At 46.7% G+C, this 27712-nt stretch overlaps 1 protein-coding gene across 4 annotated transcripts in view; it reads left to right on the forward strand.

Annotated features, from left to right (window-relative positions):
* Nucleotides 1-27712, forward strand: part of LOC115463489 (non-structural maintenance of chromosomes element 3 homolog) — a 64914-nt gene that overhangs the window by 23405 nt on the left and 13797 nt on the right. For 2 of the 4 annotated variants that reach the window (XM_030194036.1, XM_030194035.1), the window contains 4 exons: nt 7470-7549; nt 22389-22439; nt 27216-27310; nt 27460-27539. In XM_030194036.1, coding sequence (XP_030049896.1) covers nt 7470-7549; nt 22389-22439; nt 27216-27310; nt 27460-27539 — 306 coding nt within the window. The remainder of the gene's footprint in view (nt 1-7469; nt 7550-22388; nt 22440-27215; nt 27311-27459; nt 27540-27712) is intronic. The other 2 variants (XM_030194037.1, XM_030194039.1) reach the window with 1 other exon arrangement.

The raw sequence follows: 27712 nt of genomic DNA on the forward strand, positions 1-27712 counted from the left end.
AGGCTGCACGATACCCTTTAGGGGCAGTTTACTTGGAACTATTTTCTCTGTCTCCTTCCGCTGGTAGATGGACACAACCCATTAGTCTGGACTGGTCTGGTATGATTAAAGGAAAGAAAATTATCAGGTAAGAACATAATTTTTCCATTAATGCAGTGGCGTTCCGAGGGGCGCTAACACCCGGGGCGGATCGCCGATGCGCCTCGCCCCCCTCTGCGAAGGGGCACCCGCCACCCCGGCGAAAGGAACCCCCCCCCCGGGTGCACGCCGCTGGGGGGGGGGGGTGCTGCGCGCCGGTCAGCGTCGTTGGTTTCCATGCTCCCTCTGCTCCGGAACAGGAAGTAACCTGTTCCGGGGCAGAGGGAGTATGGAAACCAACGACGCTGACCGGCGTGGCACCCCCCTCCCCAGCGGCGTGCACCCGAGGCGGACCCCCCCCCCCCCCCCCCCCCCCCCCCCCCCCCTTGGTACGCCACTGCATTAATGTATAAAAAGGAACAATAAGTTGTGCAACTGTTGTGTATAAATTACAAATAGAAAGCATTCTTATTGTACACCGCCCTGAGTGGATTCCTTCAAAAAGGCGGTAAATAAATCCAATTAGCGAGCAGCTATAATAAACCTCCTCACCACCACCCTCTACCCTTCCAACCCCAACAGTAGCTAATTTCTACTACCCCAAGGAATCCTAATCCACCTGTTAAAATATCCAGGGGTACGAAATACAACCCGTTCTGTATGCCCTAGAGGGGAGAAATATGCCTTATAAAGCACTGTTAGGATTTTTTAAATCTGTGGATGAATAGTCAACAATCTCAGGATTCAGTCTAGCTCTCCTGTCTTCCACAGTCCTTCCTGCAATAGAAGATGTCTTAGAAGATGTGCTGGTAGGATGTACAGGATCCCCCATTCAAGATTTGCTAGTTGTGGCCAGCATGTTTGCTTGTTTTTCCAAAAAATCAAAATATCTGCCATCACTCAAACATAAATAACAGTCCAGTTCATTAACAGGCTTCAAAGTAGAAAATGACACAGGGACAAAGTTTGTCCCTGTGGACTCTGTCCCCGTCCCTATACCTGAGGTTACTGCGTGTCTCCATCACCATGTCATTCTCTAGTGCTTATATCCCACGTAATCCAAATTCCAAATATTCCGTTTGTATGATATATTGTATATATCATACAATATATTATTTCCAGTGAGTTAAACAGTTTCAGTATAGGAACTTTACAGATACGCGTTTAAGTAGATCATAATATTTTTATATTCAATGAGTTGTACAATTAGTGCAAGACTTTTTGAAAAAGGAAAGCCTTTAGAAATTTTCAAAATGCTAAGTAATGATGTATCTGTCATGAAAATTTTTTTTCTCTAAAAGACCATGAATCAGTCCAATCTTATTCAAATTTGTTTATATATAAACCTGCCATACAAGGTGCAAATGTGTTCCCCATTGCAGCACCTGACCCTTGTAAATATAATTGATGTTTTAAAATAGTTTTCTTGTAGAGTGGTGATTAAGCTTCCTTGTCTTGTCTTTTTTGGGGGGGGGGGGGGGGAATGGGAGGGACACCAACCGAGTCTATAAGAACACAGAGCTCGATTGGGAGATGGTTGGGAGGGAGGTGGGGAGAAAATGTTCAAACGTTTGATGATGTTATCACTGTTTTGTAAGATTGGAAGTATTTGGGGCAACATGATTATGGTTGTGATATGTGTTTGTTATCAATAAAAAATGTTGAAACATAAAAATAGTTTTCTTTCTCCAAGGACAAGCAGGCCATTAATTCTCAAAGTTGGGTAATGCGATCCCATGTTGCCTGGTCTGGAGCTTTTAACAGGCTTAACAGAGCTTTGTGGAGCGTGAGTGTTACTGTACCGTGCATGCACGAGTGTCTTCCCACATGCTGCAAAAGCTCGGTTACTGCAGTTCTACTGCTGTGAAGGGAGGCTGCATTTCTAGTCACAAGTCTGTCTGGAATAGCTTTTTTGTGCCTTATGGAGACTCTGTTCGCTATTTTTCTGTGTGCCTGTGTTTTTGTCCAAGTTTTAAGTTTCCTTTGTTTTCTGCATTAATAGGCCACATTTTAGGCCTTGACTTTGGCTGGCTATTTCCCTGTTCTTTTTTTCTGGAGTGTTGCCCCTTTTTTCAGGTACCATTGATTCGTTTGATTTGGCTGCAGAAGTTTTTCTGTCCATTTCCATTCACGCTTCCAGTGGCTTCAAGCGCTGTACCTGTGGAAATTGCACCATCTCTGGAAAGGACACCTATTCATGGTGTGTTTAGGGCCAGGCCATAACCCTGCTAACTGTGTCCTCTGGATGAAGCAGTAAACCCACGTTGCTAGAGAAGCTCAATGCGAGAGGATTTTGGGAGCCAGGTCCAATTCCTTGGCATTGACGTCAGTCTGCACCGGCATCGGGAACATTGATCTGTATGGCTGCTACTGGGCCTCTTGACACTGGGAGCAGTAGTGCATTGTGTTTCGATGCCAACTGTATGCAGGGCCCCCTGGACCACCTAGCATCAGACCTGACCCCAAGGTGACGTGAGGATTTGACAACGTTCTCGGCATTGAGGAATTCGGCACGTGAGAAGCATCTGTGCTGGGAGGACTGCTCCCCCTCTATTCTGGAGGTGCTGATGTGTCAGTCCCCTAGCAGCCAAGATCTACCTCCTATATCAGCCCCATCAATTCAGCAGCCTGTCTCGGAGCCGAAACACCAGCCTTTCCTGGTTATAGGTCCTCGATGAGTGTATCCTGGCCTTGATTCCTGAGCTGATGGATGGCCTTTAATGGTTTGCATTGGCATCAGGGGTGCTTATGGCTATCCTGTGGCCCCTGACGCTGGTATCGCATGCGGCTCCGGTGTTGACTGTCACCCACTTCAGTACCCCCTCTACGTCGATGGAGGAAGCTTCACCGGAGTTGAGGCTGGTGCCGACTTCTCAGTGCACCTCCCGAGGACATGGCTCCTCTAGGTTGAGGCAGGCTGTCTGACACCAATGAGGAACGCTCATGAGGGTCTAAGGTACTTCTTGGAGGATGAGCCCTATGGCATCCCCTCTGAACCCTCCCCTTCACTCGAAACGAGAAAATCGTCAGAGAGCCCTTCATTGCCCTCTTTTGTGAAGGAAATGGCTGACACCATTCCATTTTGTTTGGAAGTGGAGGACAAACCCAGGGCCAAGATGCTTGAGGTCCTGGACTACGAGTCCCCTCCTAGTGAGACTGTGACTGTCCCTCTCCACGAGGTACTCCATGAAATCCTTGTTTGGAATTGGGAGGTCCCCTCTGTCGATCCCTGTCCTACCCAAGAATATCGATGATATGTACCGGATCCACAGCACACCTGGATTTGATAAGCCTCTGTTGCTTTATTATTCCATGGTGGTGGAATCTGTCCTCAAGAGAGCAGGAGTTCTAGAGACTATCCCCTGGCATCCCCAGGCAGAGAAGCTAGGACCTTGGACTCTTGGGAGTAAGATGTTCCAGGCCTCATGCTAGTGTCCCGTGTACAGTCTTGCCAGCTCTTTGAGCGTGTACTTGCGGGACTTGGTGTGAAGGTTGTTAGACTTGGCGGACTCCTATGTCCTACTCAGCAATTGGAATTAATTGGAGCCCTGCTTTTGATACACAGAAGGTTTGAATCTTTCTCCCGGAGCTGAGGGCAGACACTCTAGTTGCACTGGCTTCTCGGATTCGGGTCCGGCTCAGCAGATGTTGAGGTTGTTGGGCCACATGGCATCCGCAGTATACATTTTTTGGATGTCCTCTGTCTCTTATCTGACTTCAAGCTTCTAGCTCTCCCTCACCCCCCCCCCCCCCCCAGAAGAATCCCATCTTGGATGAAAGGTAAAATTGAAATCACCTGATACCTTACGGGATCCTTCTTTTACTGCTAAAAGGTTCTCAGATAAGTTCCAAAAAACCTCCCTCTTCTAGGAATTTGGACCATACACATTCACTAGAGAGTCAATGTAGTCTCATTTATAGTCCTCCTTCATATTAGCTACCTGCCCCCCCCCCCCCACCCCCATCCATCCATTTCCTGTCTGTGGTAATCTTCTTAGCAAAAACTATACCCACCCCTGCTTTTTATTCTTTTCTGTTAAAATGCCCAAACCCAGTGGGTCTGTCAAGCTTGCACAGAGCAGCCAATCACTAAGCGTGGCTGCTCTGCGCATGCTACAGACTTCTTTCATACACACACAGACAAGCTGCATATATGAAAGCACTTGATAGCCTTTTTATTTTTGTTTTCCACAATTTCTGACCCACAGGTCCAAAAAACAGCTCATTGTCTTCCACTAGTTTTAGAGGGGATAATTGAATTCCCTTTCCTTAATCCCAGATCTGCAGCTACAAACGTCAATGGATTGATAGAGCACTCGCAAAGGGCTTTAAAGGAAATGAGGGGGGAGCAAACTTCCTTGCTTGAAACCCTAAATAATCCAGATGCAAAGTCAAATGGAGGAGAGCTTGGGTCAGTTTTGTACCTGAGGATACTGCCATGGCAGGGGAAAGGCGTATTTAAATAAAAGATGCAGCCAAAATGCTCTTATTGAGTTGTAGCAAGCAGTATCTATGCTTGAGCTCCGTGGCTTTGCCTGTTCAATCCCTGCAGAAATGTAAAAGGAGACCTTTATAGAGTGCTTTAATGGTAGAAAGTTACCAATGTTAGCTGCAAAAACAAGAGAACAGGCAGGCTTTGCAATTTCACTACTGCAGGATGGTCCACAGCTCTTCACAGCCAGCCAGGCAGTACCAACAGCTTCTGACTACCCACTAAAAATTCATCTTTAGGGGAGGCAGGCCTTTCTGTGCATCGCTAGGAAAATGACTGTTACTTGGAATGCACATTTGAATAAGCAGCTCATTTAATTAACTTAGCATGCAATTATCATTAGCTGCTACTGTGACTGACAGGAAAAGAGCCCACAGAACCACTTTGTGCATGTCTCGCTGAACTCCGTGCTCGTTTAACCGGTTAAAACCAGTAAAAAAAAAAAAAAACCCGCATGTAGCTGGATTGTTTTCTGTGTATCTCTCCTTGTCTGTGTGCACCGCCATGGATGCCCCTGTATATGGTGGATGTCCCTGCACATGGTGTGGGCCGTTCTTGTCAGCTGCTTGAGCTGCGCTGCAGGACTGTTCTGGTCTTTGCCGGCATATTTTAATCAGGAGGACTACCAGGAGGTAAAATCGCTCGTTTCCAAGTCACTTCAGTGGGGAATGCTAGTGAATTGTTAATTGGGCCAGAACTCCATCTTCACTTAGCCATGTTACCCGATGACATAGTACATAGTAACATAGTAGATGACGGCAGAAAAAGACCTGCATGGTCCATCCAGTCTGCCCAAGACAAACTCATATGTGTATACCTTACCTTGAATTTGTACCTGTCCTTTTCAGGGCACAGACCATATAAGTCTGCCCAGCAGTATTTCCCGCCTCCCAACCACCAGTCCCGCCTCCCATCACCGGCTCTGGTACAGACCGTATAAGTCTGCCCTCCCCTATCCTCGCCTCCCAACCACCACCCCCTCTTCCCCCCCAACTGCTCCGCCACCCAATTTCAGCTAAACTTCTGAGGATCCATTCCTTCTGCACAGGATTCCTCTATGCATATCCCACGCATGTTTGAACTCCGTTACTGTTTTCATCTCCACCACCTCCCGCGGGAGGGCATTCCAAGCGTCCACCACCCTCTCCGTGAAAAAATACTTCCTGATATCTTTCCTGAGTCTGCCCCCCTTCAATCTCATTTCATGTCCTCTCGTTCTACCGCCTTCCCATCTCCGGAAAAGATTTGTTTGCGGATTAATACCTTTCAAATATTTGAACGTCTGTATCATATCACCCCTGTTCCTCCTTTCCTCCAGGGTGTACATGTTCAAGTCAGCAAGCCTCTCTTCATACGGAAGTCCTCTAAAACTTGCTTCTAATGGTAGACGTGTTCTTGCATTAGTTTGTAAAATCCTGCAGTCATACTATTGGGCCCTGGGGCCTTCTCCAAGGAAATTTGTTTAATGGCTGCCTGAATCTCATATCCTGAAATGGGCTCATGGAGGAATTGTGCTTCCCCTTCCTGGAATTTTGGTAGATCCAAGGAGGCCACATACGATTCTGTGGCTCCCTGAGGAACATTCTGCTTCTGGTAGAATTCATTATAATATTGGTAAAATAAAGTGGTGTTAAATTTCTATCGATGATAGCCTCGTTCTGATGTGAGATCCCCTTGCAAAATTGAGGGCCCCTCCAAGGATGTACCAAATGAGCTTAGTTTCCCATTTTGATTTCCAAAACAATACAGCTTGTGCTTATAATATTGCTGAGATTTAATAGTCCACTCATATATTTTAGTGTTTAATGCTACTTTAGCTGCCTGAAAGTTATCCTTTGCAGTTTGACTTCCCCACTCCTTTGTTGCAATTTAGAAGTCTTACTTCAAATACTATGCCTGATACCAACACTGCTTAGTTCAGCAGAGGTTCTCTCGTACTAGTTCTGATGGCTTTTGATTTCAAAATTCAGCAGGTAAATATGGGGTGTTTAGAGAGGGAAGTAAGAGCAAAGCCCTTGTATCTCTTCATACTTTAAAAAGATTGCCATGTTTTGCACACATACTTTAGCTTCTCCACCTTGGTCCTCCAAATCTTCAAGCCATTCTCCCAATTTGCACATGTCTGCATGAATAGTATTGTTCCAAGATTTCTGACCTCATTGCTTTCAGCTCTTGCTGCAGGTTTCCCAGGCATCTTTTCAGGTCCAGAGCGAGACTACAATCAGTCCCTAAGTTGTCTTCCTGATGCATAGATAACTTGGCTTCACAATCACTTGGCAACCCCTGTAATGTTTAATCTGAGCAGTTTAAGGCCATACCACCAGATTGTGGGTGTGGGATACCTGCCCTTCACAGCCTCCAGATAATTGTGTTAAAGATCACTGCTGTATGGTGACCTCATCTGATGGATCCCGTTTGCTGGAGCTCTCCTGAGCTTGAGAAGCCTTTGGCTGATTCTGAACATGCACAGATATTCCTGTACTGGGTTGGAGCTTCTCTGTTCTGTCTATCCACTACCTAACTCATGCATGTTGAAGCTGTTTTATGGTGAGGAAAGGGGGGGGCAAGTAAGTGTGGCTGCATTCCCCCTGCTGTCTAAGGAGCACCTCTGTTTACAGGTAAACAACTTTACTTTATTTTTACTTTTTACCTGATTGTTTTCTTAATAGTGTGTAGTGCTGTCACTTTTAAGGAAGGTAGAGAGGAAAAGGACAAGCCAGGGTAGGTGGCCAGGTAATAGGAAGTATGAAATAGCTGGGGGTTAAGACTGCAGTGTTGGACAAAAGCTAGAGGAGGGGAAGCGGGGTTAGTAGTTTGATTTTTCTTTATTTGGCACATCTTTTTGAGGCAATATATTGATGTGGCATTCCTCTTATATTCACTGTGTGACTGATTTTAGATATTATGAAGAGTGTGGTGAAGGAGTATAAGGATGTATACCCGGAGATTATGAACAGAGTGGGAAGAACACTGCAGCAGGTAAGGGTGCAGGCCAATCAGCTAACTGATTAGAGAGTGAAAGTTTTTGCCTAGAAGTGCTTAATTTTAAAGACTGCTGAATTAGCAAACTAAATGTATCCTAGGTTCTTCATGGGCAAGCAGGGTGAACAACTCCACGTGTATATATAGTTTACAAAGGCTTGATATACTGCCAATCATACAGTGTTGCTAAGCAGTTTGTTACTTTATTTTAGTTATATCTGTAGAGTTAAGAGAGAGAAAAGAGGAGTAGAGGAGGGAAACAGAAAAAGAATAGGAGAAGATGAAGGTCCTAGTGAAAGACAGTGGTTGGGGAATGAGGAGGTGGCACAGGAAGAGGAAGGGTGATTAGTAGATACACAATTTACTGAATAGGATTGTTTAAGCTGAGTAACAGCCAGGTCTTAACTTTTTGAATTTGATGAGTAAGGACTCAAGTGAGTTTTGATGACAGTGTGTTCCATAGCTGTGTAGTCTGGCTAACAAATGACAGTTTTGAGACGGGTGAAGGGAGAGAGAGCAAAACCTGTTGAGACAAATGCTGTAGGGTATAAACAATAAGTAGTATCGAGAGATTGTCTGGAGCTGACAGAGACCTTTATATACAAATATGAAGTTCTTGAATTTTATTCACATGGATAGAGGAAGTCAGTTTTCAGAAAGTAGAAAAGGAGAGACCCTGGCCAAAACATCATGCTTTGTGAAGTATTTTCTACAATAGACTGGATGAGTTGAAGATGTTTCAGTGCAGAAAGAGGCAAGTTGCAGTAGAGAGTAGAGCAATAATCCAGATGAGAAACAAACACAGAATGAGAGCATAAACCAGAAAGAGAGGTAGGAAAGGTTTAACATGAATTCTTTGTAAAGCGAGATAGAAGACCCTACTACCAAATCAGTCTGGTTTTTGAGTGAAAATTTGGAATCCAGAATTAAGACTGGTATAAGAGACTGATCATTGATAGAGGGTTGTTGTAAAGCCTGGTAAGCAGAGATTAGGAAAATGGATAGCCTCACACTTAGAAAATATTATGAAATAATATATTTTCCTTAAGCCAGACAGACAAACCATGGATGGTTGCAGAAGAGGACAGCCTATAAAGAATTTGAACATATCCCTGCATAGCAATAAAGACTGCAGCCTTGAGATAGATAAATGACAAGAATTTTTGAATTTCCATATCATCAAGCTGATCAATCCATAGACTGGTGGGTTGTGTCCATCTACCAGCAGGTGGAGATAGAGAGCAAACTTTTGCCTCCCTATATGTGGTCATGTGCTGCTGGAAACTCCTCAGTATGTTCTCTATCTCAGCAGGTGGTGGTCACACACAGCAGCAGCTCTGGCTAGGCCTCCAAGCCTAATTTTTAGGTTTTGTTGAGTGCCTGGGGTTGAGGGCTCTTTTGAGCAAGTGCAAACCTGGTGGTGCCAGGTCCCTCCTTTTCTCCCCCCTCCCGCTGGCTCCGTTAAAAAAAAAAAAAAAAAAATTTTAAACGTCCTTAAAGACGTTTATTTCGACGTTTATTTAAACGTTTATTGCAGCTACTCACTGGGACACCAGGTCGTTACAGCTCGGAGCGGACAGCAGGTAATTTTTACCTTTTTATAGCGGGCAGGGGGTTCCCCGATTTATCTCCACGTGGCATATGGCGTCGGAGGGCGAGGGCGTAAAGAGTCGCTCCCCGGATCGCTTGGGCGCTTCTAGAGGGGATGCGGGGGTCTTAAAGCCTGATTCGCCCTTGTTGGGTGACAGTTTCGTGACCGATGAATGTCCCGGTCCTTCCTCCGGCGTGGCGTTTTTTCCCGCCATAAACGCCCATCCCCCGCTCCTCGCCTCCGCCATCTTGGCCGGCCACGCGGCTCGGACGGCTTCTTCTTGGGCCGCCCTTGAGGTTGGAGACATTAATGCCATGAACGCCCTTAATTTGGGCGACGGCACAAAAGCGGCTAAAGTTAAGCGCCGTTCTTCCCGCGCGGCTCCTTCGCGGAGTGTCGCGCCGGACGCCATTTTGGATGCGCAGCATGTCTCTCCCCCGCTCTTGCGAGCGCCGGTTGAGGGTGCGTCTAGGGCCGTTGCCCAGGCTGCGGAAGTGCACAGTCTGGGGGGTTTCTCCCCCGAGTTTGTTTTGCTGCTGCATCAGGCCTTCCTTATGCAAAACGCTGCCCCTGCTCCCTCGTTTGGTAAAGAGGTTGAGGTTCCCAGAGGTAAACGCCCTCGGGTTGATTCCCAGGCCTTGGAGGACTTTGTCTCCTCCGATGTAGATGAGGGCAGCGTATCTGAGGTCTCCCAACGGTCCTTTGCGGATCCCCGCTCGGATGGAGCGGATGACCCCTCTGCAGCACGGATCTTTCGCTCAGAGGATTTGCCCAACCTGTTAATGCAGGCCATGAGCATTTTAAAGATTTCCTCTCCGGAGGACGTCTCTCCCTCAGCCCCTGTTGGCTCCGCCATTATGCTGGGGACGAAGCGCCCGCCTAGAACCTTCCACGTGCATGATGCCATGCACACCTTAATTGCTGCTCAATGGGATGTCCCGGAAGCGAGCCTTAAAGTGGCTAGGGCTATGTCCCGCCTCTATCCTTTGACTGAAAGCGAACGTGAGGCCTCTCTGTGGCCTACCGTGGATTCTTTAATCACTGCGGTGACTAAGAAAACGGCGTTGCCGGTGGAAGGTGGCATGGCCCTAAAGGACGCCCAAGACAGAAGATTGGAGGCGGCCTTAAGGTCGTCCTTTGAGGCAGCTGCTTTAAGTTTGCAGGCCTCAATTTGCGGCTCCTATGTGGCCAGGGCGTGCCTGACTATGGTGCAGCGGGCTTTCCCCTCGGATCTTTCCTTGAGGGCTGATTGGCCGGCCCTGGAATCGGGCTTAGCCTATTTGGCAGACTTGCTGTATGATGTCTTGAGGGCCTCAGCGAAAGGCATGGCTCAGACAATCTCTGCGCGGCAGTGGCTCTGGCTGAAACATTGGTCTGCTGACCACGCCTCTAAATCCCGCCTGGCTAGATTGCCTTTTAAAGGCAAGCTGCTCTTTGGGGTCGAGCTGGACAAAATCGTGACCGATCTCGGCACGTCTAAGGGCAAGAAGTTACCAGAGGTCAGGGCTCGGGCTAGTACTCGCCCTGGTACCTCCAGAGGACGGTTTCAGAAGCCAGTCGGTACCGCCCGGGCAGGTCGGGCTCCTCTGCCCCCTCTTCCTTCAAAAGGAACTTCTCCCCCAAGCAGCATTCTTTTCGCAGAGACTGCCGTCCCGGAGGTGCTCCCTCCGGTCCTCCCCCAGGGTCTCGTACCCAATGACGGGGCCTTGGTCCACGCCCCAGTGCAGATTGGAGGATGGCTGTCCTCGTTTATGGGCGAGTGGACCACAATAACTTCAGACGCTTGGGTGCTGGAAGTCATCAGAGACGGCTACAAGCTAGAGTTCTGCCGACCCTTAAAAGACGGGTTTGTACTCTCTCCCTGCAAGTCTCCGGTCAAAGCTGTGGTAGTGCAGCAGACCTTGAACAATCTGATCTGCCTGGGGGCGGTCGTTCCGGTGCCAGAAAATCAGCTTGGCAAGGGACGTTACTCCATTTACTTTGTGGTACCAAAGAAAGGAGGTTCTGTACGGCCTATCCTCGACCTTAAAGGGGTCAATCGGGCCTTGAAAGTTCGGCACTTTCACATGGAGACCCTCCGCTCTGTTATAGCGGCAGTGAAGGCAGGAGAGTTCCTGGCATCCTTGGACATCAAGGAAGCGTACTTGCATATTCCCATCTGGCCTCCTCATCAACGCTTTCTGCGTTTTGCAGTACTGGGCCGACACTTCCAGTTCAGAGCCCTCCCGTTCGGGTTGGCTACTGCTCCGCGGACCTTCCCCAAAGTAATGGTGGTCATCGCGGCCTTCCTGAGGAAGGAAGGAGTACAAGTCCATTCTTATCTGGACGATTGGTTGATCCGAGCCCCTCTTATGCAGATTGCGGCAAAGCTGTGAACCGGGTGGTTGCTCTTTTGAGCTCCCTGGGTGGATCATCAACTGGGAGAAAAGCCAGCTGCGCCCGACTCAGTCCCTGGAGTATCTGGGAGTTCGATTCGACACCCAAGTGGGCAGAGTGCTCCTGCCAGACAATCGGATTGTCAAGCTTCAGGCTCAGGTGGACCAGTTCCTAGTAGCCTCTCCTCTTCGGGCTTGGGACTATGTGCAGCTGTTGGGCTCTATGACGGCCACGATGGAAGTAGTGCCCTGGGCCAGGGCTCATATGAGACCACTACAGCAATTTCTGCTGCAGCGCTGGACTCCGATGTCGGAGGAGTATGCTGTGCGCCTTCCCTTGGTCCCAGCAGTGCGCAAGGCACTGAGCTGGTGGACGCAGACAGTCAAGTTGTCTGCAGGAATGCCTCTGGTGACCCCGGAGTGGATTGTCGTCACGACAGACGCCTCTTTGACGGGCTGGGGAGCCCACTGCTTGGGAAGGACAGCGCAGGGGCTCCGGTCTCCTGCAGAGGCAAGTGGTCTATCAACCTCCTGGAACTCAGAGCCATTCGGTTGGTGCTGCTGGAGTTCATCCCGGTACTGGCGTTGAAGCCAGTACGGGTCCTGTCGGACTATGCCACGGCTGTGGCGTATGTCATCCGCCAGGGAGGTACCAAGAGCGCCCCTCTAGCCAAGGAGGCTATGAATCTCTGCCAGTGGGCGGAAGTGAACCTGGAGCAGCTGTCAGCGGCCCACATTGCCGGAGTCATGAATGTCAAGGCGGACTTTCTCAGTCGCCATACCTTGGAGCCCGGAGAGTGGCAGCTATCTGCTCAGGTGTTCTTGGACATCACGAAGCGCTGGGGCCAGCCGAGCCTAGATCTCATGGCGTCATCGGCCAATTGCCAAGTGCCGCGCTTTTTCAGCAGAGGACGGGACCCTCGATCCCTGGGAGTAGATGCTCTTCTCCAACAGTGGCCGACACAAGAGCTTCTCAATGTGTTCCCGCCCTGGCCCATGTTGGGCAGGGTGCTAGACCGGGTGGCAAAGCATCCCCGGCAGGGTAATCCTGGTGGGTCCGGATTGGCCCAGACGTCCCTGGTATGCGGACTTGTTCAGGCTCTCAGTCGCCGATCCTCTGCGGCTGCCAGTGGAGCAGGACCTGTTTACATCAGGGTCCCGTGGGGATGGAGGATCCCTCCCCCTTTGGTCTTACGGCCTGGCTATTGAGCGGCAGCGTCTGAGAAAGAAGGGTTTCTCAGACAAGGTCATCGCCACTATGCTGAGAGCGAGGAAGCGCTCTACTTCTACTGCTTACGCCAGGGTTTGGCGTATCTTTGCAGCGTGGTGTGAAGCAGGCTCACTTTCTCCCTTCACTGCTCCAATTTCTTCAGTGTTGGCGTTCCTGCAAGAAGGTCTGGAGAAAGACCTGTCGCTCAGTTCCCTTAAAGCCCAGGTAGCGGCTCTGGCTTGCTTCAGGGGCCGCCTGAAGGGTGCTTCCCTGGCTTCGCAGCCAGATGTGGTGCGCTTTCTCAAGGGAGTTAATCACCGGCGCCCTCCTCTGTACTCAGTGGTGCCTGCGTGGAATCTCAACCTGGTGCTAAGAGCATTGCAGAAGCCGCCTTTTGAACCCTTGTCAAGGGCATCTCTGAAAGACCTGACGTTGAAAGCAGTCTTTTTGGTGGCTATCACTTCAGCCAGAAGAGTTTCCGAGCTCCAGGCACTCTCAGGTCGAGAGCCTTTTCTGCAGTTCACTGAGGCAGGAGTGTCTATTCGCACGGTGCCTTCCTTCCTGCTAAGAGCATTGCAGAAGCCGCCTTTTGAACCCTTGTCAAGGGCATCTCTGAAAGACCTGACGTTGAAAGCAGTCTTTTTGGTGGCTATCACTTCAGCCAGAAGAGTTTCCGAGCTCCAGGCACTCTCAGGTCGAGAGCCTTTTCTGCAGTTCACTGAGGCAGGAGTGTCTATTCGCACGGTGCCTTCCTTCCTGCCCAAGATTGTTTTTCGCTTCCATGTGAATCAGCAGCTCTGTCTCCCTTCCTTTCGTAGGGAGGTCTACCCAGAGGAATACTCTGCTTTCAATTTCTGGATGTGAGACGAGTCATCATCAGATGCTTGGAAGTGACCAATGATTTCCGGAAATCGGATCTTCTGTTTGTCCTGTTTACAGGTCCTCGTAAAGGTCTGCAGGCTTCTAAGCCTTCAGTGGCAAGATGGGTCAAGGAAGCCATTGCAGCGGCTTAGGTGGCCGCGGGGAAGGCCCATACCTTTGCCAGGCATTACCGCTTGACTGTGGCTGCTCGGGCGGAGGCCCGGTTTGGAGCTTCAGTGTTGCGGTCAGGGATTTCTATGTCCCGCCCTGGGTGAGTACTGCTTCGGTACATCCCACCAGTCTATGGATTGATCAGCTTGATGATATGGAAGGTAAAATTATGTATCATACCTGATAATTTTCTTTCCATTAATCATAGCTGATCAATCCATAGCCCCTCCCAGATATCTGTACTGTTTATATTCTGGTTGAATTTTAGGTTCAAGTTTAGCCTTCAGTTACTTCAGGAGGACTTCGTGTTCAAGTTCTTCTTTCACCTGGATTCTTCAAGAGTTGAGACGAGTTTGTGTTACAGTGAGCTGCTACATTTCTCTCCCCTCCGTTTTACGGGGCTGGATTGAGATTTAAATTCTGCCGGCACTCCCTCCCGCTTCGTGCGGCTGTAGGGCAGCTTTGTACCCCTCCCGCTTCGGCGGTGTTAGGGTCAGTCAGCTCCTCCCGCGGTTGCGGTTGCAGGATAAGCCAGATCCCCCCGCATCGGCGGGTGTGGTGTCCCTCCCCCGCTCCGCGGGGATGAGCTGGACGGATTCCCCTCCCCCACTTGTGTGGGGATGAGCTGGGTTAATTCCCCTCCCCCGTTTCGGCGGTGGTGAGCTGGGCAGAGTGTCCCTTCGTGGGTGTAATTCTCTAAGTGCTGAGTCCTGCGGATGGAGCTTTGATATCGACATACTGAGGAGTTTCCGGCAGCACATGACCACATATAGGGAGGCAAAAGTTTGCTCTCTATCTCCACCTGCTGGTAGATGGACACAACCCACCAGTCTATGGATTGATCAGCTATGATTAATGGAAAGAAAATTATCAGGTATGATACATAATTTTACCTTTGCCTTGTCTTTGAGCCTGGAATATGTTCAGGTTCTGGGCTGTATGGCATCAACCCTGGAAGTGGTCCCGTGGGCAAGGGGACTAACCGACTTCCGCAAACTACTGAAGACCCATCTCTTTAATAAGGCATACCACAAAGATCAACAAATGTGAACATGTACACCACATATATTCAGAACTGTCTTATAATATCTGCTTGCTATATTACTATTATGTTTTATCATTATCATGTTACCCAAGATTCTTCTGTAACACTAAATGTCTATTTTCTAATATATTTCCACCATTCATGATGTATTGTAAGCCACATTGAGCCTGCAAAGAGGTGGGAAAATGTGGGATACAAATGCAATAAAATAAATAATAAGGGCACATGCGCGCTCTGCAGCTCTCGCTTCTGGGCAGGTGGTCTCTGGTCTCCCAGGAGTATCAGCGGTGCCTTCTGTTGCTACCCAGGGCATGGCAGAGCATGGACTGGTGGCTCCGCAACTCCTCCCTGTGGAAGGGAATGTCCTTGGCACCTCCACAGTGGTTGGTGTTGGTCACGGATGCGAGCTTTAGCACATTGTCTACACCGTCGTGCTCAGGGCAATGAACGGTGCAGGAGGCAGTGTGCGATGATGAACTTTGTGCGATGATGAATGACTTGTTAGCCTTCCGTCATCAAGACGGTTCAGGTTCTCTTTGACAACACAACTGTGCGGGATAGTGGCCAAGGAACATGTTCTCAGCGACTCACATCGCAGGTCATTGCAACATGCGTGCAGACTTTCTAAGTCAGCATCTTTTAGATCCAGTGGAGTGGGAGCTGTCAACGTCAGTGTTAGCCAGATTTGCCACTGGTGGGGAACACTGGAGATGGATTTGATGGCATTCCGTCTAAACTCCAGAGTGCACAGGTTCTTCAGCCGTCTAAACTCCAGAGTGCCCAGGTTCTTCAGCTGTCACAGAGAGATTGGCTCTGCAGGGCTGGATGCTCTCATTCAGCCCTAGCCGAAGGAAGGCCTTATTTGTCTTTCCTCCTTGGCCTTTGATCGGCTGGGTCATTTTCAAAATCACATGCCACAGGGGCCAAGTCATTCTAGTTGCTCTGGATTGGCTGAGATGCCCCTGGTATGCAGACCTCATTTGGCTGCTGGTGGCTCCTCCATTTCTTCTTCCAGTCAGTCCTGATCTTCACCACGAGGGTCCAGTCAAGATGGCGGACCCTCCCACTTTGGTCTTACTGCCTGGCTCTTGAGAGGTCATGCTTGAGGAAGAAGAGCTGTTCAGACAAGGTGATAGCTACTTTGTTGTGAGCTCATAAGCGTTCCACTTCTGCGTATGCTGGGGTGTGGAGCACTTTTGAGGCATGGTGTTTGGCCCATGCTTGGTTGCCCTTGCAGGCTTCTGTGCCTCAACTGAGCCTTTTTGCAGGAAGGATTGCAGAAGGGTTTGGCCTATAATTCGCTTCAAGTGCAGGTGGCCGCTGTGGCCTGTTTCTGGGGGCGGGTGTCGGGCTCTTCTGTGGCTTCTCACACCAATATGGTGTGCTTCTTGAGGGGCATATTACATCTTTGTCCCCTGCTTAGACAGCTTTATCCACCCTGGAATCTCAATCTTGTCCTCCAGACCTTACAGGGAGCTCCTTTTGAGCCACTGCGGAAGGCTTTGGATAAGGATCTGACCCTTAAAGCAGTGTTTTGGTTGCCATTTCTTCAGCGCACAGGATGTCGAAGATTCGGGCTTTGTCTTGCCGAGCCTTTCCTGCTCTTTTGGAATCTGGCGTGACTGTGCATACAATATTGTCTTTCCTCCCTAAAGTGGTTTCGGCTTTTCATCTTAACCAACCTCTCTTTCTTCCTTCTGGGAGGAGGATTATCCTGCTGAGTTTGCGGTCTTTTGGATGTTTGGAGGATTCTTCTCCTTTATTTGCTGATGTCGAATGACTTCAGGCGTTCAAATCATCTTTGTCCTTCTCTGGGTCCCGTCAGGGTGAGGCAGCCTCTAAAGCAATTATCTCCTGATGGATCAAGGAGGTGATTGTTTCTGCTTACATTTTGCAGGGTCGCACCCCTCTGTAGACGTTGAGGGTGCATTCTACAAGGCTGTAGTCGGCTTCGTGGGCAGAAACCAGTTTGTTTTCCCTGGATGAGATTTCTAGGGCAGCTACTTGGGCCTCTTTGCATACCTTTTCAAAATATTATAGAGTTGATGTGGACAGTAGGTCGGATGCATCCTTTGGTGTGGCAGTTCCGTCCTGTGGGGGGGGGGGGGGCTCCCTACCCTACCCTACCCTACCCTCTTTAGGGATTGTTTTGGTACATCCCACCAGTTCTTGGATTCATCTGCTGCAAAGGCTAAGGAAGGTAAAATTATGCCTTACCTGCTGATAATTTTCTTTCCTTTACTAGCAGTTGATGAATCCAGGATCCCGCCAGGAGATATGTATCGTGTGGTGGTCTTGTCCTGCAGTGCAAAAATATTGGTGGGATGTCACCACCCTGGCACAGTGGATACTAGGAGTGTCATACCCTATGAATGCAGAATATTGTTAAATCATAAACCTTTTGGTGTAAAGTCTGAAAATCATAAATGGACTATCCAGTTGTTTATAGCAGCCCGCTTGACTCTGACGACCTTATGGAGAATGGCAGTGATTCCCTCTATGGCTACATGCCTTAGAAAACTGGACTATCTGCACCTTATGGCAGAATTGACAGCACTTAAATGTAACAGAACATACCCACAGAAAGATTGAAAAAAAAACCAGACCCTGCCATTCACACCAACCCCAACATCATTATACCCCCCCCCCCCTACAGTAAAGTCTGCTTGCCATTCTTCGCTAAAGCGAGGAAAAACCAAGGGATCACTTGTTCCATGGAGAGGGGCCCCATGCTATCATCCCAAGTGAGATACCTCAGTAAGCAAAGTGAGAGTCCAATGGCACAGTAAAACAGAGGAAAGGCTGCAGTCACAGAAGCATTTATAGGTAAACTATACCAACTCTGAGATGCGATAACCACTCAATTCAGGAATGGAAAGCCTTGTAGATAATCTACATAAAGCAGGACATTTAGAATCCCCAATAAGCCCAACAGCAACTTGAGGATCAGGGAGGCGCTCCTCCGTTGTGTGTGTGAGATTGAGCCAACCCACCGCTTTTGCCGAAGTGTCAGAGCCGTTGGCCCTCATAATTAATTTTCAGCAAGGCTGACTATCAACATTAACTGGAGCTGTTTTTCAACGAGTTTATTACAGATTGTGGAGAACAAGTATCCTAATGTGGATTAAAAACTGGTTGAAAGATAGAAAACAGAGAGGGTTAAATGGTCAGTATTCTCAATGGAGGAGGGTAGATAGTGGGGTTCTAGATACTGGGACCGCTACTTTTTAACATATTTATAAATGATCTAGAGATTTGGGAGTAAGTAGTGAGGTAATTCAATTTGCTGACGGCACAAAGTTATTCAGAGTTGTTAAATCGCTAGAGGATTGTGAAAAATTACAAGAGGACCTTACGAGACTGGAAGCCTGGGCGTCTAAATGGCAGATGACGTTTAATGTGAGCAAATGCAAAGTGATGCATGTGGGAAAGAGGAACCCGAACTATAGCTACATAATGCAAGGTTCCATGTTAGGAGTCGCCGACCAAGAAAGGGATCTTGGCATCGTTGTTGGTAATACGTTGAAATCCTCTTCTCAGTGTGCTGTGGCGGCTAAGAAAGCAAATAGAATGTTAGGTATTATTAGGAAAGGAATAGAAAACAAAAGTGAGGAAGTTATAATGCCTTTATATCAGTCCATGGTGCAACCGCACCTCGAATATTGTGTTCAATTCTGGTCACTGCATCTCAAAAAAAGATATAGTGGAATTAGAAAAGGTTCAGAGAAGGCCGACGAAAATGATGGGATAGGATGACTTCCCTATGAGGAAAGGCTGAAGCGTCTAGGGCTCTTCAGCTTAGAGAAAAGTCGACTGAGGGAAGATATGATAGAGGTCTATAAAATGAGTGGAGTGGAACGGGTAGACGTTAATCGTTTGCTTTCCAAAAATACTAGGACTAGGGGGCATGCGATGAAGCTACAAAGTAATAAATTTAATACGAATCGGAGAAATATTTTCTTCACTCAACGTGTAATTAATCTCTGGAATTCATTGCCAGAGAATGTGGTAAAGGCGGTTAGCTTAGCAAGGTTACCCTTCACTACCAATTATAATGTTCTATCACGTATTGTGTTGACATTGCCAGTATACCATGCCATACTTTGTATTGTTTTTGAATATTTTTACTGCTGTAATTGCCTATTGCTCATGTTTGATCTATTCATACTGTACACCGCCTTGAGTGAACTCCTTCAAAAAGGCGGTAAATAAATCCTAATAATAAGGTTTTAAAAGGGTCTGGATGGCTTCCTAAAGGAAAAGTCCATACACCATTATTAAATTGACTTGGGGAAAATCCACTGCTTATTTCTGGGATAAGCAGCGTAAAATGTATTGAGCTTTTTTTGGGATCTTGCTAGGTATTTGTGACCTGAATTAGCCACTCTTTGGAAACAGGATGCTGGGCTTGATGGACCTTTGGTCTGTCCCACTGTGGCATATACTTTTATGTACTTTTTATGTACTGGCCAAATCCAAAGATCTCTCTCCTATCCTCATCCTTCTCGACCTATCCGCCGCTTTTGACACTGTGGATCACAGCCTACCTTGATACACTGTCTTCATTTGGATTCCAGGGCTCTGTTCTTTCCTGGTTCTCCTACTTCTCGAGTCGCACCTTTAGTGTACACTCTGGTGGATCCTCTTCCACTTCTATCCCACTACCAATCGGTGTACCTCGGTCTCTGTTTGCCATCTACACTTCTTCCTTTGGCTCAGTCTGGCCGGGTAAATTCCTCACCTCCTTAGATCGCCCTCTCATGTTCTTTGTTCACTGGATTCTCACCGGTTGGTTCTTCCTTCTCCCAGGATTGCACACTTATGAAACTACCCTTTCCTCTGCTTATTTTCTTGCTCCCTCCCTTTGGAATTCCCTTCCTTCCTATATTTGATCTGAATTATCATTTAAATTTAAAGTTTTGCTGAAAACTCCTTTGTTTGAAACAGCTTTCAAATCTCCGTCATTTTTGGGGTTCGCACTTGGTCTGACTGTCCCAGTGGCCCACTATGTGTTACCAGATCTTTTTTTCAGAATGTGTACGTATGACCCTTGTTGACTGATCTTTGCTTTCCTATTTTATGGCGACGTTCTTTTCTATTTTAACTAATGATATCTTTTAAATTGTAAGCCGCTATGATCTGTTCAGAAATAGTGGGATATCAAGCTTTTTAATATAAACATTAAACATCTGGCAAAAACATATTCTCCATATTGCTATCCAGGAGTAGCATTAGTTTTTCCTGTGTTTGTGTGTTGACATTAAGAACTCCTCCTTTTGGTCTTGCGACAGCGCTGCAGACTTTTTTCAAGGTGGTGGTTGTGGTGGTGGCAGCCCATTTCCACAAGTAAGCGATCTGGGTGCACCTGTAATTAGATGATCAGAGTGAGCTTTGATGGCAGCTCCAGAGATTGGCAAATAAGACTGATGCAGGGCAGACTTCTACAGCCTAGGTCCTGTAAATGGCCAAGAGAGAAGGATCAAGGCTGGAATGGGCTTTGACAGCAACTTCAGTAGGTGGGAAGTAGGATGAGTGTTGGCAGACTTCTACAGTCTTTGCTCCAAAACTGGCAGGGAGAGAGGTACGCGTACTTTTATCTTATCCAGGGCTGTGGAGTTGGCACTCCAAACCTTTGACTCTTACTCTTCTATTTTTCTGCCATCTCCTACTATGTATAGTAAATTTAAGAGAAATTTGATTAATTACAGAAACATAGGATATTTTATGTACAAAATTAGGACTAATACATTTATTTGAAGTTAGCATTTTTTTTTGTTCCGATTCTTTGTTCAGTTAAATGAAAATGTGCAATATACTGTTATGCACTTAGTGTGGGCTTTGTAAACGGGGAGGAAAAATACTAACAGCTTGGCAGCGTGGTACTGCTGACACAGCCCGTTTACTTTGAATGGGCTGTGTCTGCAATGCCGCACAGGAGCTGCTAGTGTGGCTGTGTAAACCAGTGGCATAGCCAGACCTGACATTTTGGGTGGGCCCAGAGCTAATATGGGTGGGCACTGTGTGTATATATAGGTGTGAGTAGTTTTTTGGGGGGATCCTAAATAATTTTTAATAAACAGTCTGCCCAACAGTTGTCCTACAGCAACATAAACCACATACCTATTCGGAACCTATGTTGCAAACCTTAAAACCACCAGTTCTGAACACTCAAATACCAATAACAGCACCTTTAAAAGGCAATAGCAATACGTGTCCCATTGGAAAAGCCAGACTGATATAGATCCCCACAAGCACCACATGCCAGCAGAATCTCTTACCTTGGTCACATACAGAACACAGATCAACCATCATTAATTGCAGAATAAAGGACCAAAAATTTGAACTTGTCCTGTAGCCCAGCATCAGCCATACCCTTCCCTTCCCCATCTCTTCATCCTTGTAGCCCACCATTGGCCCTACCCCATATATCCTTATAGCCCAGTATCAGCCATACTCTTCCCTTCCTACCCTCCCATCTCTCCCTGTAGCCCAGCATCAGTCCTACCTTCCTTTTATACCCTCCGCCCAATCAGGAATCTGCCCTACCCTTCCCTATCCCCCCCACTTCTCCCAGTAGCCTTAGTCCCATCTGCCCCAGGCATGGCCCCATTCTCCCATCTGAGTCCGTCCCCTTCCCTCCCAGACCCCATTCCTGTCCCTTTCAACCATCTGAGCCCCCCTCCCCGACTCAGTCCCCACCTGCCTACCAGCTCTGTCGACGGGGAGAGATGACCCTCTTCTGCCACCGACACCCAGCCTTAAAAAAGAAAACGGATATTGCTCAACATGTTGTGACACAGTAACGGTTATTTAAATAGAGAGTAAATCTCCTCCCGAACAAAGGTTGGTAAGGGGGAGGGAGGAGGGATTGGCGAGATCTTGTGTCATTATAAAAAGGGAATAATTAATATACATGTTTCCAAATGTATTGTATCATTGATAATTAAGATCTGGTGGACATTTAGGCAATGCTTAATAGCATTGATGGATCAGCCGTGAGGGGGACCACAAGAACAAGGGCTCCCTCCCGGGATAATGGATGCCTACCTGCAAACAGTGGTTCTATGCAGAGACGGACCAACGGATACGACCAAAATAAGAGTCAGGAGAACTGAGAACTATTGAAAGCATACCATGATGACTTTTTTCAAATAAAAATAAGCATTGCCTAGTCCAACTTGCATTTTGGACATGAGGGGGGAGATGGGGGGGGAGAAAACGAAATAAAATCTTGATGGTAAACACTATTCACCTTGTATCGATGTATAGTACTTGTATTTTATAATTGATTTTGAAGCTACTCAGTTGTATGTACCAGATTGTTCCATCAATAAAAAAGTTGAAACATAAAAAAGAAAACGGAAGGAGCGCCTCGCATCTGATGCGCTCTGCGCTGCTAAGGCAAACAAATCGCCTCATCGCGTCGGCCCTTCAATCACTGTGTCCCGCCCTCTGATGTAACTTCCTATTTCCGCGAGGGCAGGACACAGTGATTGAAGGGCCGACGCGACGAGGCGATTTGTTTGCCTTAGCAGCGCAGAGCAGGTCAGACGCGAGGTGCTTCTTCCGTTTTCTTTTTTAAGGCTGAGTGTCGAGCGGCAGAAGAGGGTCATCTCTCCCTGTTGACGGAGCAGGTAAGCAGGTGGGGACTGCGGGGCAGGGCGGACATTGGTTGGGCGGGCCTGGAGGGAATGTGGCTGGGCCTGGGCCCATCCAGGCCTGCCCATGGCTACGCCCCTGGTGTAAACAGGGCTCTTAATCTATTGAAGAATTTGTCCTTGGGGAAAAAAATTGCCTCAGTCAGATACTCCTTCATGGATGCCCTCATAGCTGATCTTAATTATTTTCAGCAGAGAACAACCTCTCAACACTAACTTAGTTCGTTAGCAAAGCAGTAACCACCTGGGCAACATCTCAAACAATGTCAAGATATAAATTATATTTACCAGTATTTTAGATCCCAGACAAAATTAAAATAATTATCATATATTTTTTTTTATTTTTGAAGCTAGTCAGTACATTTTTACCAACTGTGACTACACCCAAAATTGTTTGACTGACTTCACAGCCCTGATCATATCCCTTTCAAATCTATGATTGTAGATGCTGTGTATCTGTATTGGGGGGGGAGGAATGGGTAGAATCATAAAATTGATGTTAGTGAAAAACTGATGCTGGTTAGCAGTGGGAGAGGGGAAAGCATTTTTAGAGTTACATAAGAACATAAGCGTTGCCATACTGGGACAGACCGAAGGTCCATCAAGCCCAGTATCTTGTTTTCAGCAGTGGCCAAATAAAATGGTCCTTCTCTATCTAAAACCAACAAGGTCAAAGTAGAACAATTTATTGAAGAAATAGAAGACTTAGCGCAGATCTGCATTTTGGCGCACAAGCACCTGCCTCAGGAGTCAACAGTATCTGCAGAACATAAACCAAATTTATTTATTTGTTAAATTTGTATCCCACATTTTCCCACCTATTTGTAGGCTCAATGTGGCTTACATAGTACCGGAGAGGTGTTTGCAGACTCTGGTGTAAACAAATACAAAGTGATATTGTGGTAAGATAAAGTTCATGTGGCACAGCCACATTAGGAAATCGTACAACAGAAGAGTTGTGTTATGTCCATTATGTACTTTAGTTTTGTTGTGTTGCAGAGATCAGGCATTTATGTTGGATTGGTAGGATATGCCTTTTTAAACAGGTTAGTTTTTAGTTTTTTCCAGAAGTTTAGGTGGTCCTACGTAGTTTTCAAGGCTTTTGGTAATGTGTTCCACAGTTGTGTGCTTTATGTAGGAGAAACTGGATGCATAAGTTGATTTGTATTTTGAGTCCTTTGCAGCTTGGGTAGTGCAGATTTAGGTACGTTCGTGTTGATTTGGATGTGTTTCTAGTTGGTAGGTCGATCAGGTCTGTCATGTATCCCGGGGCTTCACTGTAGATAATTTTGTGAACCAGAGTGCACATTTTGAAAGACCTCCCTGTTCCCTCGATACTGCTTTGTCCCCCTCTCAACTCACCACTGTTATATTCCCTGTTCCATCCCCTAATAATATCCTGTATTTACTCTGTCTTATATAACTCTTCACAATGTAACCCATTATTGTACTGCAACCAATTGTACTTCCATTATTTACAATGTATTGTAAGCCACACTGGGCCCGCAAATAGGTGGGAAAATGTGGGATACAAATGCAAATAAATAAATAAATGCGTTCTTTGATTGGGAGCCATTGTAGTTTTTCACGGAGGGGGTTTTGCGCTTTCAAATCGCGTTTTTCCAAAGATGTCTAGCTGCCATGTTTTGAGTGGTCTGAAGTTTCTTTAATGTTCTTTGCATCGTTTAGTCTTTGCATAGACTAAAAATTATATATGTATACAAATAGACATATTAAATGAAAATGTATCAATAACTAAAAGACAAATCTTAAAGCAATATACAATAAATGATTGGCAATATCTGGGTCAATCTATGGTTTATATGTTAAAAAAAAAAAAAAAAAAGTGAAACATGCTTAAGAAAACTTCATAGGGAAGTCGTCCCATCCCTTCTGTCATTTTTGTCATCCTTCTCGGTACCTTTTCTAATTCCGCTATATCTTTTTGAGATGTGATGACCAGAATTGCACAAAGTAGTCAAGGTGCAGTTTCACCATGGAGCGATGCAAAGGCATAACATTTTTCATTTTTGTTTTCCATCCCTAACATTCTATTTGGTTTCTTAGATGCTGCTGCACACTGAGCAGAGGGTTTTAACGTATCAACGATGATATCTAGGATCCTTTTCCTGGGCTTTGACGCCTAATGTGGAACCTTGCATCACTTAGCCATATTTTCAGTCCTACCTTGCATCACTTAGCCATATTTTTGGTCCTACCTTACATCACTTTTACACTTGCTCATATTAAACATCTGCCATTTGGGTGCCCAGTCTTGTAGTCTAGTAAGGTCCTTTTGCAATCATCTTCTGAACCCAGCAAATCCATGTCTAGATCCATGTTGGTTCCCCCACTGTCCCTTTCCTCCTGAGGCAAAAATGCATCAAGAGAATAAATTGTGGGCTAAAGCCCTGAAATTCTGTTGAACCAAATTGTGCTCACTGAGCACATGGTAACTTCCAAAGCCTCTATCCAGGTTAGCATTGGGGACTCATGCTGAATCAACTCCTCACCTATCTAACCCGAACCAAATTGTGATCACTGAGCACATGGTAACTTCCAAAGCCTCTATCCAGGTTAGCATTGGGGACTCATGCTGAATCAACTCCTCACCTATCTAACCCGAACCAAAATCAGGTCCTCTACTGCATTGGGACTAGTTCTATAGAATAGTCTGCAAACTACCTCTTGAGATCATGAGCCATCCCCGTCCTTCCCCAGAGAGTAGTTCTGGTATGGCCTTCCATTTAAGTACAGCACTGACCCCTAGTGGAAAAATCCCTGATTTGTGGTGGTCACCATGCAGCACCAAGCTACATTGTCCTTTGAAAGACGTGTTTTTTTGCTTTTCACTTACTCATTACCCCTTTTGCTCCTGAGCCATTCAGTCGTGGCCCCCACCTCCATAATGCTGAGACTGAGGGCTGAAATTTGTCCCTGGCAAAGCACTCATGGGCCCCCCCCCCCAAGAGTAAGGGATGGGGGTCGAGGTACATGGAGTCGTAAGCTCCCACAAGAGACCTTATCTTGGGGGGGGGCGTGAAGGAGAAAGGGAGGGTTACCTGAAGAATTAAGGAATTTGGTATCTCCAAGGCTTCCAGAAGGTTCTGAAGACCTACATTTTTGTAGTAGATGAAGTTTGTTTTTGTATGTTTTGTATTTTTAATTGTACGCTATCTTGAACGGCTTCGGCCAAGGAGAGGGCTTATAAAGATTTTTTTTTTTTTTAATACATTGATTCACCTCAGAATTTGTATACACCGGAAAAGATGGTATTGAGCTTGTTCCTGCTCTGATGGATATACCTCCTTGCTGCAGTGTGTAGTCCGAGGCTATTTGAGCTGATAGATTTTGCTTAGTAGTTCAAGGTTGTGACCCTGCACTCTGTATTCTAGTCAGGATAGATATTGGGAAGTGGGGGGGGGGGGGGGGGGGGGGGGGGGGAGAGAGGAGGAAGAAGGTGACCGAAACTGCTAATTAATTCATCTTCACAAATTCTCATAAATCTACCTGGAGAACCCAACTCTACCTGCTATGATGCGAATCCGAAGACAAAGGTGCAAGTCTGAAAACGATGAGAGCACAGTATAATTGCATTGTATATTGACCCTTTAGAGTTAACACCAGTCTGGGAGGAGAGGGAGCTAGAAGGGGGGAGCTGCAGAGCTCAAGGAAACTGAGATTTTTGATTAATCTTAGCTCTAATAGGAAGATCACATTTTCCTCCTGTCAAGACTGCTGAAGAGCATTTAATCCAGTTTTTAATCACACTTATTATGGTTCTGTGTTGTGATATTATTCATGGTAGGTCATATATTTCTCTTAAAAAGAGAGGGGAAATCATGCAGGGCATGGTCATGATATTCTTTCTAGCTCCACTGTATGTATGTAATTTCTTGTGTGTTCTGTGTGTGTATTGCATGTGTTGTGTCTGTGTGGTTAGCTGGGGGGGGGGGGAGTGATAGAGAGTTGTTTAGGTTAGTTCTTAGGAGTGGTGGCAGTTAGCCAGGTGGTGTGGCAATTGCAGGGACTAATTGTTTTGGAAGGGGGCAGTGAGTAGATTTTTGGGATGGGGCACTTTGCAGGGTGGTGGTAAAGTTGTGAGACTAGGGATGTGGAAGTAATTTTTTGGGTGTGGGTGCAGTTGGAGTATTTTTTTGAAAGTGGTACATTGAGGAAGGGTAACGTTTTGGGCTGGGGCAGTTGTAGAACATTTTTGGTGTGGGGCAGTTGGGGTTATTTTTTGGGTATGGGGTAGTTAGTGAGGTGGCAGGCCAATTGGCGGTCAATTTTGGGTGTGGGGCAGTTTTGAGGATAGTTGTAAAGTTTGCAGGAAGCAGTTTGTAGGATTTTAGGGGTGGGGAATTTGGGTAATTCTTGGGGGTGGTAGCAGTTTGTGAGGGTTGAGGTAGTTGTGGGAAGGTAATATGGGGGGGGGGGGGGTGAGACAATTGTGGAGTCTCTCTCCCATAGACATCCATTGGGTGGTTATTTTATTTGTGTGTGGGTACGCGTGTGGGGCTTATTTCTTAGGAATCCTCAGTCCTTTTTGGCCTATTTTCAAACTCTTTTCTCATGCCAAGTTTTCATCCCTTTCCGTTAAATTTCAGAATATTTTGCCACCAGATGAACAGACATTTTTACCCCTTTGTATAATTCTTTACAACTTTTTTTGGGTGAGAATTAACAAAAAAAACAAAAATTATCACAAGTTAGAAATAAAGGGCCATTCATGAGTTTCTCCTCTTCTAGGTGTTTGGGTTACAGCTGGAAGAAGTTGATACAAAGAACCACATCTATATCCTGGTGAACAGACTGCAGCGTGTAGAGGGAGACAACATGCGAGTGTAAGAGGCTCTTTTTTATGGGCTAGGGAGCATCTTGTTAGTGCATCTTTCTGTTTCACACAAAACCCTATCATGTCTGCCTGGTGTAAAGTGGGTGATGGATAATAGCACTTTTTGGATTGATCTGCCTCTGGTTTCTGTTTTTACAGGGATGACAACACAGGGAAGCTGGGACTGCTGACAGTCATCCTCAGCCTGATCTTCATGAAGGGCAATGTCGCCAAAGAAAGTGAGCCCCTTCTTTTTTGCCAAGCTGCTGCTGTATGTGTGTGAAGATTCTCATTGTTCCTCTGTCCCTCCTTTTGATGTTTTCTTTTGACTCTTGTCTCCATTTTCTGTGTATCCTATTTTCCATAGCGTCCCCAGATCAATCCAGAGACTTGTGGGTTATGTCTCTCCTCT

The sequence above is a fragment of the Microcaecilia unicolor genome, chromosome 2 (assembly GCF_901765095.1).
Source record: "Microcaecilia unicolor chromosome 2, aMicUni1.1, whole genome shotgun sequence".
In the NCBI taxonomy this organism is placed as follows: Eukaryota; Metazoa; Chordata; class Amphibia; order Gymnophiona; family Siphonopidae; genus Microcaecilia; species Microcaecilia unicolor.